This window comes from Natator depressus, chromosome 2, assembly GCF_965152275.1.
Source record: "Natator depressus isolate rNatDep1 chromosome 2, rNatDep2.hap1, whole genome shotgun sequence".
Lineage (NCBI taxonomy): Eukaryota > Metazoa > Chordata > Testudines > Cheloniidae > Natator > Natator depressus.
This window is the reverse complement of record NC_134235.1, coordinates 58,067,824-58,081,304: the sequence shown is the minus strand read 5'-3', so window position 1 is coordinate 58,081,304 and position 13,481 is coordinate 58,067,824. Positions and strand designations below refer to the sequence as shown.

The following is a 13,481-nucleotide window of genomic DNA, read 5'->3' as shown; positions in this document are numbered from 1 at the left end:
GCAAGGTACACAGGAGTGAGGAGAGCTGCAGATGGCAGATAATTGTAACTTGTTAATACTAGCAAGTCTCATCTCCTACTTGTATTTTGCTGTATGTAAGGGGACTGTTGGTCCCTTACTAAAACTCAGTGGGGGGTTTTTTGGTTGGCTAGCTCCCAGTACCAAAAGTAAGGGGAAGGGTCAATGGGAAATCAGGACCCTGACACTCACAGTCCCCTGGAACAATGAAGAGAGGCCAATGTGAAACTTCAGGACAACCTGATTGACAGGGCGGGCAGGCTAATGAGGGAGTCAGGAGGTCAGGGGGTCCCATCCTCTGTGTGAGCTGGAATTGCCTGGGTCAGATAGAGTGGGGCTGAGCTAAGGAGAGAGCAGGGGCCCAAGCTGAGCTGGGAGCAAAGTCACAGAAGCAGCCTGGAGAGCAGACCTGCGCTGGGAGGAGAGCTGTAGTAACCAGAGCCAGAGGGGCCAGAAAAGCAGCCCAGGAAGCAGGTCAGTGCTGGGAGCAGAGGCACAGAAGTAGCCCGGAGAGCTGTAGAAACGAGAGCCAGAGGGGCCAGAGAAACAGCCCAGGGAGCTAGAGACAGGGCACAGTGCTGAGGTAGAGTGAATCTGGAGCTGGGGCTGGAGCAGTCCGGAGCCGGATGAGGTGAGCGGCTGGGGAGAGCAAGGGGGACCCTGGGCAGTGGGCCCAGTCCAGGGAGATGCCCCCAGCCAAGAAGCTTCACAGGTCAGACTTGGAGGGGGATCGTAACCCCGACGGGGCGGGGGTGATGCTGGGAAGAAGGGTCCTACCACCTAAAGCCTGAGGGCGTGTGGCCACCGCCAGAGCAAGTGTCTGATCTGCAACATCCCTGCAGCACAGCCAGGGCCTGAGAAGGAGACCTGGGACTTGTGAGGAACAGACTGAATTTCCCTTATCTGGTTGTGATGTCCCCATGCCACAGAGTGGGGTTATGTATTTTCCTTTAACCTTCCCCATTTTTTCCTTATTTTTTTTAATTGATTGCTGTTTAATAAATTGTGTTTGCTTTGAACTGTATGTAATGATCAGTGGGATCCTATCCACAGGGTCTGGCTCTGTGGCACGGGGACATCACAACCAGGGTCTCAGGAATGTAAGGGAAGATCACCGTCTGCTCTTCACAAGTCCCAGCGTTGACAGTAATGTACTGTGGAAGCAGTAGTAGCAGCAGCAGAACTGAGCAGTTACTTTCCTAAATTCTGTATCATTAAATCCCTGCTCTTTGTCTATATTTAGTTGAATATTTTCCTGTACACATTTCTATACAAGTTTGCAGAGTGAAAAGAGCATCTGTGAAAGGGTAATGAACTCAACTCACCATGGGCCCATTCCTGCAAAGTGTGCATCTTTAAAGGTCACATATACAGTATTGTGGCAGACTAGACTACTCAAAGGAGAGATGTAAGGAGTCCCACATAGAGGTACCAACTGTCTAATTGCACAAACTCAAACACCCTTGCCCCACCTCCTGCCCTGCCCCTTCCCTGAGGCCATGCCCCTGACCCACCCCTTCTCTGAGGCCCTGCCCCATCACTCCATCCCCCGCCCTCTGTTGCTCGCTCTCCCCCACCCTCATTCACTTTCTGGGGCAGGGGGTTGTGGTGTGGGAGGGGGTGCGGGCTCTGGGCTGGGGATGGGGCTGAGGGGTTCGGAGTGCAGGGCGGGAGAGGGGGCTCCGCGCTGATCCTGGGGCAGGAGGTTTGGGTTTCAGGACAGGGTATGGGGTGTGGATTCTGGGAGGGAGTTGGGGGAGGGGGGCGTCAGAGCTGGGGCAGAGGGTTGGGGAACAGGAAGAGGTGCGGTCTCCAGCTGGGCGGCACTTACCTTGGGCGGCTCCTGGAAAGCGACCGGCTCCTAGGCTCAGGGGCAGCCTGGCCAGGAGGCTCTGCGCACTGCCCCGCCTGTAGGCACCCCCCCTGCAGTTCCCATAGGCTACGGTTCTTGCGCCTTTGAGCCAGACATGCCTGTTGCTTCCTGGGAACCATGTGGGGCTACTGGACTTTTAGGGGCTTAAAATCTCCTGGATTGGATTCAGTAGCCGGGAGATTGAGGCCCATTCTGGGAGACCCTTGGCCAATCTAGGAGGATTGGCAATCCTACTCCCACAAAGTCAAAAACACCAATTCCTCATTTTCCATCTCCCACTTAAACAAAAAAAAGGGAAATTTGATACAAAAGACGAAGTCAAATGTCAGTTGCTAACACTGATACGTCAACCCCACAAAAATCAACAAATCAGTGTTTGGGGTAACCAGTTAACTTGAAATCGACTAAATTGTTTAAAAATAATTAGGGCTGTCAAGAGATTAACAAAAGGAATCACGATTAATTGCGCAATTAAAAATATTAATCACAATTAATCGCGCTGTTAAAGAATAATAGAATACCATTTATTTAAATATTTTAGATGTTGTGTACATTTTCAAATACATTGATTTCAATTATAACACAGAATACAAAGTGTACAGTGCTCACTTTATGTTTATTTTTTATTACAAATATTTGCACTGTAAAAAACAAAAGAAATTGTATTTTTCAATTCACCTACTACAAGTACTATAGTGCAATCTCTTTATCATTAAAGTTGAACTTACAAATGTAGAATTCTGTACAAAAAAAATAACTGCATTCAAAAAATCAAACAATGTAAAACTTGAGAGCCTACAAGTCCACTCAGTCCTACTTCAGTAATCGCTCAGACGAACAAGTTTGGTTACAATTTGCAGGAGATAATGCTGCCCACTTCTTGTTTAAAATGTCACCTGAAAGTGAGAACAAGCATTCGCATGACACTGTTGTAGCCGGTATCACAAGATATTTACGTGCCTGATGCGCTAAAGATACAGATGTCCCTTAATGCTTCAACCACCAGTCCAGAGGAGATGCGTCCATGCTGATGATGGGTTCTGCACGATAACGATCCAAAGCAGAGCGGACCGATGAATGTTCATTTTCACCATCTGAGTCAGATGCCACCAGTAGAAGGTTGATTTTCTTTTTTGGTGCTTCACATTCTGTAGTTTCCACATTTAAGTGTTGCTCTTTTAAGACTTCTGAATATTTTGGACGGCACTTCAGATTCTTAAACCTAGGGTCGAGTGCTGTAGCTATCTTTAGAAATCTCACATTGGTATGTTCTTTGTGTTTTGTCAAGTCTGCTGTGAAAGTGTTCTTAAAACGAACATGTACTGGGTCATCATCCAAGACTGCTATAACATGAAATATATGGCAGAATGTGGTTAAAACAGAACAGGAGACATACAGTTCTCCCCCAAGAAGTTCAGTCACAAATTTAATTAACACATTATTTTTTTAATGAGCAACATCAGCATGGAAGCATGTCCTCTGGAATTGTGGCCGAAACATGAAGGGGCATATGAATGTTTGGCATATCTGGCATGTAAATACTTTGCAACGCTGGCTACAAAAGTGCCATGTGAATGCCTGTTCTCGCTTTCAGGTGACACTGTAAATAGGAAGCAGGAAACAGTTATCTCCCGTAAATGTAAACAAACTTGTTTGTCTTAGTGATTGGCTGAACCAGGAATAGGACGGATTGGCCTTGTGGGTGCTAAAGTTTTACATTGTTTTGTTTTTGATTGCAGTTATGTAACAAAAAAAATCTACATTTGTAAATTACACTTTCACAATAAATAAAAAGATTGCACTACAGTACTTGTATGAGTGAATTGAAAACTACTATTTCTTTTATCATTTTACAGTGCAAATATTTGTAATAAAAATAATCATACAAAGTGAGCACTGTACACTTTGTATTCTGTGGTGTAACCGAAATCAATATATTTGAAAATGTAAAAAACATACAAAAATATTTAATACATTTCAATTGGTGTTCTATTGTGGTTAATCTACAGCGTGATTAATCGCGATTCATTTTTTTAATCGTGATTCATTTTTTGTAGTTAATCGTGTGAATTAACTGCAATTAATCGACAGCCCTCAAAATAATTAAAGATAAGTTCAGATACTACACCTGGCCCTGAGCCTTCCTAGCAATTTTGTGACTTTACAATCCCATTTTTCATGGTTTTAAAATATTTTTCTTCTTCCTGTTGCTCTGTGATAGACCCATACAGAAGAACAGGGGAACACTGAAACTGACTGTAAGCAAAGTGCTCTGAGCTGTGCAAAGTAAACTAAAATATAACAAGAGAAGCTAAAATCCACTTCTCAAAATTCCCCAAAGCTGTAAAACTACAAAACCCCTTAGTGACTGTTGGCCTATTGCCCCCGCCCCCCGTCCCATCCCCCCAAGAGTTCCCGGCTTGTTGGACAACTGACCATTGCAAAACTTTGATAGCTATCAGCAAGTACTCACAGACCCTAGCACAAGCAACCGGGCTCACCATTTCACAGCAAGAGGCTGCTGAACACCTGAAGATCCTACCTACTGCCCTCATCTTTTTCTGCAACATGAGTTTGTTGAGCTTCAAAAGGTTAAAAAAAAAACCCTGAGATAACCATCTCCAAGTCCTTAGGCTAGACCCAGGCATAATGATGTGATCATAATGATCAGGAGTTTGGTTGGGGCTGCTATCAAAAATCATTTTGCTGATTCAACCACAAATGCTAAGCTGACTCAGAACACAGAACTTAGGTATTGCAGAGGCCTGTGTGCTGCTCCTCTGCACGGGGAGAGATTTCACCCAGTGAGGTTATTGTCAATGCATGTGGTCTCTTTTTAATGTGATTTTTAAAAAATAACTCTGTGCTTTTCTTGCTACTTGATAAATGTATAATTAAATCACTGTTGGCTGGGTAACTGCAAAAGCTATTGAAGCCTAATACTCTACTAATATTGTAAGGGCTTATTTGTTTTGCATGTATTGCAGTAAAACAATATTTTTTTAATCCTTTTGAGAAGTCAAATAGCCATTTATAAATAGTGCATGTGTAAGAAGTCCCAGGCTTCAATGGGAATCAACTTGCATGAGTTAGAATATTCACATGAGTAAGGGGCTGCAGGATCAAGTTCTAAATCAAATTAAAAATTAGTTAGAAGTAGGGCAAATATTAAAATTTCTTATCCCTTAAAGGAGAGAATTTCGTTGAGTGTTCAATGTCAAATAGAGCTTATTAATTCTTAGAATGGTACCTGTTTTACTTATCTTTTGGAGATGTGTTCTATGGCACCATCTATCTTTGCACAATAATGTTCAACCGGCTGCTGGCTTGTGAATCTGCCTATCAGATTAATCTACACTTTTATTTTGTGACTGAGCAAGAAAAGAGCTCAAACTTCCTAGAATTTTGCAAAGTGTTTTTGGTGACATGATCTACAATGTTTACTTTTTCTTTAAAATTAGAGCTAGCCAATTAAATGTTCCAAGCCAACAACAGACGGCAAATGTAATTATACATTTATATACTTAAATATCAGGTGACATGACATAAATGTATTTTAGATGTTTCTTAGCAGTGGTATAGTAAAATCAGTTTTTCTTTATTTCAGGGTCCTTGCAGGTGATGAATAAGACTAGAAGGATCATGGAGAATGGAGGTGCTACCTTCATCAACGCCTTTGTAACCACCCCAATGTGCTGCCCATCTCGGTCCTCCATGCTGACAGGGAAATACGTTCACAACCACAACATATACACCAACAACGAAAACTGCTCTTCTCCTTCCTGGCAGGCAACGCATGAACCACGTACCTTTGCAGTGTATCTCAACAACACTGGCTATCGGACAGGTAAGAGACAGTTCTTAGGCTTTAAATCTCTGCCTAAAATGAGGCAAAAGTGTCTCGAACTAGGTTTAAGGAGCAAAGCAGTGGCTCAGTGTTGGAGCAGGGAAAAGGTGTGTGTCATGAGTGAGGGTAGCACTGCCTATTTGTAATGGTTTAGCCAGATTTACAGCCAAAGACTGAATAAGGAATCCCACTTGTACTGGGAAGCATATTTTCATATCTAGATGTCTCAGGTGAGGACTAGGCTGTTGAGCAGTTACACCTAGGTGAGAGATGCGCATCATCATGGCACTGTGATTCTGAGCCAGCAGCTCTTGCCATGATTATGGTCAGTATTAAGGCCCAGTTGTGGAGAAGCAGTTATGAGGGAAGATATTTGGGCCACTGTGGAAACTGATACCAGAGACCTCACAGGAGTGAAGATGTGTATGGTGGGAGTGAAACAAGATGAAGATGAGAATTTAAACTTTAGTATGGGGTAATCTTCACTTTCATTCTCTGAAACTGAACAGAAACATGTATTTAAGGCAGTGGTTTTCAAACTTTTGTACTGGTGACCCCTTTCACATAGCAAGCATCTGAGTGTGAACCCCTTATAAATTAAAAACACTTTTTAATATATTTAACACCATTATAAATGCTGGAGGCAAAGTGGGATTTAGGGTGGAGGCTGACAGCTCACAACCCCCCATATAATAATCTCACGACCCCCTGAGTGGTCCTGACCCCCCAGTTTGAGAACCCCTAATTTAAGAATTGTTCTGGTGAGCGGCAATAAGATTTGATAGTTTTCTTGTAAATTCTTGGTAGTTTTCTGTAGTCGAGCGTTCCCTTTTCTATCTGCAAAGAACTCTTCTTGTTCCTCTCATCTATGCTTCAGCTTGATGTAAAACCTCCAGTTCATATATGCATCATCGATCCTTAAGAGTAAGTCTGTAAATATTTTAGGCTCCAGCCTGACTCTTTTATAAAGATACAGGAGCTGTGCAAGGTATCAGGGTACAGTTTGTCTAGTTGTATTGTTTGAACATAAAGACTCTCCTTCATAGGACCAAAGAAGCACAAATCTTTACAAGGTATTTGGAGGCAAAGAAGTTTGTGTCCGCTAACAGGTTAGGCACAGGATTTGATTACTTTTGAAGCATACAGTGAGAGAATGAATGTCTCTTTATACCAATTCTCCTAGCACTGCTGCATTTAACATCCTAAAATCTATTTGCTTCCACTTCATCTCCCTCCCCACAACACAACTCTCTCTGGCAAAGCTGGCAGTCCTACAGAGCTCCTTGATCCTGTTTAAAATACAAAACCGAACAAGCATTTTTATCCTCTTTTGGCCTAATTCTGCCACTGTCACTCACACTGAATATTACTTTGAGAAGTTCAGTTGATTTCAGTGAGATTACTAGTGAAGTAAAATACTGCTCAACATGAGTAAGGGTGGCAGGATTAGGCCCTTTGTTTTTCTGCTGTATGTGGGTCTTAGATGTTAAAGTCAGCTCTGTAGCACTTCCTTCAAATTCTGAATTAAGTGCTAGAAACATTTCCTGATTTATGGATTAGTAATCCACATCTGACCTGTTTCACAAACCTTTACCATATCCACCTGAAAAGCTGCTCAGAGTTTTTAAAGTATTTGCTATCTGGCTAGCTAATTTAGGGTTCTGTACTGCCACTCATCACTAAAAGTATCTGAATGCCTTCCGTGTAAAATTGATAGCAATAGCAGACTCCCTTGTGAGATAAAAGCTCGGGTTCCCTGGGCAAACTTAATTTGCTTCCCTTGTATGTATGCATTATGATACAGTCTTTGATTACATGATCACATGGTATTTGTGCATGTGATTTCCTAGCTTTTAAAAAAAATATGGAAAAAAACAGAAAATCCATCACGTGACATCACATTGTCACCCACATGGTTCATCAGCAAGGTTGGAACATTTAGATCTATCACGGACCCCTACTACTTAAGATAAAGGAATATTGGATAGAAGTAGCAGGTTGTCAGGCTCTGTGCCGACCAATACTAGGGGGGCTTCACGGATATTTGCTGCCAGCAGAGAAATGGTGAGACTAAGCAATCTTAGGTTCCATTCCAGGCTCTCGGAGTATGCTTTTGTGGAGACAGACCCTTCAATCTATCTCCTCCCGCCCCAAGTTTGATCCCTTCTGCCCTATTCCCTCCTACCTGTCCTGGTCTTTGCCACTCCTGTCTCCTCATCTCAGTCCCATTCTCCTCACCTAAGCAGTCCATTCTCCATTCCTCACGCTTCTCACCCAGTTCCAGTCTCCTTGCCCATCAAGCCCTGGTGTCCCCAACAAGTAAACCCTGCTTGTCCAAACCTCTTTACCCAGCCATTCCCAGGCCCCTTCCCACCCTGACCTCCAGTAACCTCCCTGCCCACATTCCCTGTTCCAGCTGGCTTCCAGTCCCAATCTCCCTCCCTGGGCTCCTTGAATCTCAGTGTCTCCCCCCACTGCTTCTTCGCTCCTTGTCCCAGCCTCTTTCCTGAGCTCCCAGACCCAGTTTCCCTCTCCCCTTTTTGCCAGCCTCCAGTCCCAGCTTCCATCCCCTCCCAAGTTCCTTGTTCCAGTCTACTTCTCCATGTCTACTCCCCAGGTCCATGTGTTGTCCCTTCTGCATTAGAATCAGGCAGCTTTCCTCCTCCACACACAATTGCCAACTGTCACGCAGTAAATAAGCACCCCGACTTTCACAATAAGCCAAAAATCAAGCAAATCTCATTTCAAAACAAGGCCAAAACAAGCCAATCCCTAAGAACCCCAACACTCTATGTGACTAGATCCTCCCAGCCTGCAGTCTGGGACTGTGGTGGGCCTGCTGTGCACCCCTTACTCTCCCCCCCCCCCCCCCGCAACCCTTGCCCCTGCTTGCCGGGAGCCAATCAAAAAGAAGAAGCAACAAGCTACAAGCCAAAAACTAGCCAACAAGCAACTCACAAGCCAATTAAGCCAAAAACAAGCCCAATGTCTGCATTTTTTTCACAGGTTTGGCATGTCTGCCTCCACACTGCCTGGGTCAGCAGGGGCAGATCATTGAGAGCAGACGAGAGACAGGCTCTTGCTCTCAGTTCTGGTGCCGACTTGGCACAGCCCTGAGCTGCCACTGCAGGGAAAGACCTGCTCAACCCCAGGCTGGAACATACTTAGTGCTGACAGGATTTTTAGGGAATACAGCAAGTCTCAACTGATTTTTTTCAAAGGCTTGTAACTGGGCCAGATTTGGGCGGAGTTTTGCAGGGACAGCAAAAAGCACATCCCTGACAGAAAGATCACCCCCCACCCCCCACTTTACAAATTTCAAGTCCCTGCTCCAAAGAATGTGGGTGCTAGGGCTTTTCAAAGAAAAACTCACAGAAATTTTAACATGGTAAAAACCTAGCCTTGTTATTGGAAATGGCTATGGTTTTGGCTGAAAAATTCCACTTGAGGCAGACAATTGACATATAAAATTTCAGCCCAAACAATTAAAGTATGGCAAAGTTATAAGCCACTGAAAACAGTCTTATAACGGGAAGGACTGTGCAACCCTAAAAAATGGGTGGTACTACCAGCCTGGCCTATAATAAAGGCATTTTGTTTATATATATAAAGACTGGGCTAACAACCTATGTATCTAAGTTATAGTTATTAAACCCTAAATATTTTATGGTTACAATTATAACACTGACAGATACTGGGAAATACCCCCAAAGCTGTACAAGTAGAAAACCTGAGTTATTCATAAGGTACTATGGTTAAGTTACAGAACTGGGAACTAAGAATCTGAGTACTATTTCTGGCACTATCACAGACTTTCATTGTGACTTTAGGCAAGCTGTAGGTTAAACTCATTTTTGTGCCTCAGTTTCCCCATATGCATAAGTGGAATACCGCTTATAATATTCCGCAGCGGTGTTGTGAACCTTAATTGTTGTTTGTGATTTGATAGAGGTACTATAATGTTGCAAAGTAGTGTTGTAACCAGGAAAAAAACCTCTGGAGAGAAAAAAACTAAAGTTTTCAGTTTTGAAATTGTTGTTAGGTTAATGGGAAGAAAGTGAGGAGGAGTTGACTGGAATAGTACTGGCCTTTCAGTTGTGTTGGGCTCTGTCCCCAAAAGCATTGAATCATTCTGCGTCAGTACGGAAATCTCATACAAACAATTCTTTGCAACTCCAGTAAATGGTTTCCTGATAGTTAGTTTTGTTCAAGGAAGTTGGCTGTCTACCTAAACCAGTTGTCTGGGTCACGATGAGTAAACCTTACTGTGCCATGTGTTTTTAGAGGTGTGGTGGGTTTTTTATGGGTTGGTTGTTTGGGTTATTTTTTTTTTTTGGTTTTATTATTTGTTTTGTTAAAATCAGAAATGTCCCTGCAAACATTTTTGATGGGTAGCTGCAGCCTGTATGCAATAGATATCCTTTGGTCTGTGAAAGACTAGGGATGTCTCTGCAGTGCATTTACACTGTCTAGCTGTATGACACCCACTGGCACAGATGGTAGTGACATGACTAATTCTGTGGTGCAGTGTCTTCAAAATAGTCTGATAGTAAGAAAGAGATTGGGAAAAGATCTTATATAAAATACATTTGATATTGCAAGAAGGTGAATCTTAATAAATTATGAAAATCTCACCCTCAGAATCCACAAAATTCCTGGGTCACATTCTCCCAAGGCTTGCACCTGGGCAACCCCTTAGATACCATTATTTTAGGCCCCAATCCAGTTCAAGACCTTTAGCTAATTGTTAGGGAGAAAGGTAAAAATCAATGACACGCTTGAAGGAGTGCATTTATACTAGATACTTGCTCTTCACCAAATGTTTATCTCTTGCAGTGACAAAAACATTCCAAAGCCATAAGGATATCCAGATAACTGCTCACCTTGCCATGTCATTATTTGCATAAACTTCATTGAACATTGTCACACAGACTGCAGTTATTCCAATGTAGCAAACTACTATACATGTCATGAAAAATAACACTGTGTCCTGGGAACAGTTAGCAAAACTGCCAAAATGCAGATAAAACCTGTCTTATTAAAATGCAAAAATCTGCATTTATCTTTGCTGTTGTCCCTATGGGGTCCATTACATACAATAGTGAAAAGATATCCCCTGAAAATTGCATTGCTTTTTAATGAGACTTTTTACCCATTGAGCCATAATCTGTTTTATTCATTACAAATAGAAATGGCTTCCTAAGCCCCATAGCTTTGCTGAGCTGCTTCTAAAAATGTGCATTGCCTGAGGCTACAGTCTAGTCCAGTAGTTCCCAAACTTGTTCTGCCGCTTGTGCAGGGAAAAGCCCCTGGCGGGCTGGGCCGGTTTGTTTACCTGCCGCATCAGCAGGTGAAATTAAAAATAAACAAAAATCCACCCTGCCCCCTGCCCAAAAAAAACAGCCTGAGGCAGAAAGAATGGAAAATTTAAGCCCAAATGGTTAAAGTTTGGCAAATATGTAAGCAACTGAAACAGGGGGCCTTATAATGGAAGGTGTCAGCCAGCCTTAATTATAGGCGATGGTACCAGCCCCACCTATCATAACAGTTTAATGACAATATTTTGATCCCAGAATCTGAAGGTTCTCAGTTCTCTGATCTATAGGGGAAGCATGTTAGTATTATGTTCCTTTTACAGATGGGAAACTGAGATATGGGAAGTGACACAACTTTCCCACGGTCACTCAGTGAATCGGTGGCAGAGCTGGGAATGGAAACCAGTACTCCTGACTACAGTCCTGTGCTTTAGCTACAAGATTACCATTTATTTTACGTGTCTCCACAGTGTTTTCCCTCTCTTTGTTCCAGTCTCTTTCTTAGCTCTCTTTTTTTTTTTCTTTACTGTTGTCTCTCTCTTTGCCTACTGTTTGGCCCTTCCCTATGGCTTCTCTTCCGACAATGTTTCTGCCTCCTCTTCCATATTTCTCCCCATCAGTCCTTTCTCTCGTTAAGTTTCTTTGTAACCCCTCTGGTCCTGTGAGAGATTCACATCTTAGCTGCCTTCTGGTGGTGAAATATGCAGATTCTCAGCACGACTGCAGTGCTGCCAACCTTAGAGGTTTTTAAGGCCCGGCTTGACAAAGCTCTGCTGGGATGATTTAGTTGGGGTTGGTCCTATTTTGAGTGGGGGGTTGGACTAGATGACCTCCTGAGGTCTCTTCCAACCCTTATCTTCTATGATTCTATTCCGCCCCACTTCCTGCCTTGCGGTTCTCCCCTAAGAGTCACAGGGGGAGCAGTGAGAGGGGAAGAGGAGGGAGACGTGGCCACCTACTAAGTAGTCCCAGGATAGCCTCCAGTAGCTGGGAGGAGGAGGAGTTGACAGAAAATCTTGCTCACTGTCTTCAGACCTTGCTTATGAGTAAGGCTACGTTTTAGTCATGGGGTTTTTTTAGTAAAAGTCACGGACAGGTCACGGGCAATAAATAAAAAGTCACAGCCCCATGACCTGTCCATGACTTTAACTAAAAATACCTGTGACTTAAACTTACCTGCTGGGAGGTGGGCGCTCCTGAAAACTGCTGCTGAGGGTGGGAGTCTGAGGCCCCGCTGTAGCTTGGGTGGGGGAGCCTGGGGCCCCCTGCCGCTGGAGGGGGGCGGCTTGTGGCCCCCTGCCGCTGCTGGGAGGAGTGGCCTGTGGCCCCGCTGCCGCTGCCATTCCAGCCAGGGGCAGCCCAGGGTCTCCCCACCACCACCACTGGTCCAGGCGGGGGGCAACCCAGGGCCCCACCACCGCTGGTCCGGGCCGAGGATGGCCCGTGGCCCCGCCGCCACCACCACCACTGGTCCCGGATCACTGCTCCAGGGAAGCACCGGGGACAAGCTGCCTGGGGCTGCCAGAGTAGCATCTGGTGCGGCTGGCCCCTGGGCTTCCGCAGCTGCTGGGGTGGTCCTGAGGTCAGCTGCACCAGTGCTGAAAAATTCACGGAGGTCATGGAAAGTCACGGAAGTCGTGACCTCTGTGAATGATTTGCAGCCTTTCTTATGAGTGAAATTCCCCTGGCATGATAGTGGCATCAAGGCAAATGTGTGACTGTCACTCCAGATGAATGACACTTGACAGGTATGTAAACCGGATGGATCATACTAATCAAAAAGTGTTGCATCCAATATGAGGGAATTCTATATTAAACCTCATCAAATATAAAGAAGAACTGATTACAGAACTAGCAATTAATGAAAAAAGAAAAAAGAAAAGGAGTACTTGTGGCACCTTAGAGACTAACCAGTTTATTTGAGCATGAGCTTTCGTGAGCTACAGCTCACTTCATCGGAAAGCTCATGCTCAAATAAACTGGTTAGTCTCTAAGGTGCCACAAGTACTCCTTTTCTTTTTTCTTTTTACGAATACAGACTAACACGGCTGTTACTCTGAAACCTAGCAATTAATGGTAACTTAGGTACAAGTGATCATGACTTGATCACTTTGTAATGTGCAAACAGAATAAAGTCCAGACCAGTGATATAAATATATATTTTGGTGCTTTAAAAGAGCCAACTTCACGAAGCTGAAAATAATTATGAACCAAATCAGTTGGGAGGAGGAATTTCATCAGAGAAATGTAAATGATATATGACACTTTACTAAATGGCCAAGAAGCCACAGTTGAGGAAGAAGGCCATATTGGTTAAAAAACTGACCTGGTTCAGAGGGGAAGTGAAGGCAGCTATGAAAAAGAAAGAAAGAAAGATACATTACATTATATATAATATATATAAAAAACAAATTGAAGAAAGGGGAAT

The 13,481-nt window shown here is 43.8% G+C and overlaps 1 protein-coding gene across 8 annotated transcripts in view; it reads left to right on the top strand.

The window, feature by feature from the left end:
• The window catches only part of SULF1 (sulfatase 1), a 178,097-nt gene that overhangs the window by 81,140 nt on the left and 83,476 nt on the right, over nt 1–13,481 (top strand). For all 8 annotated transcript variants that reach the window (XM_074944260.1, XM_074944257.1, XM_074944254.1 and 5 more), the window contains one exon: nt 5,499–5,738. In XM_074944260.1, coding sequence (XP_074800361.1) covers nt 5,499–5,738 — 240 coding nt within the window. The remainder of the gene's footprint in view (nt 1–5,498; nt 5,739–13,481) is intronic.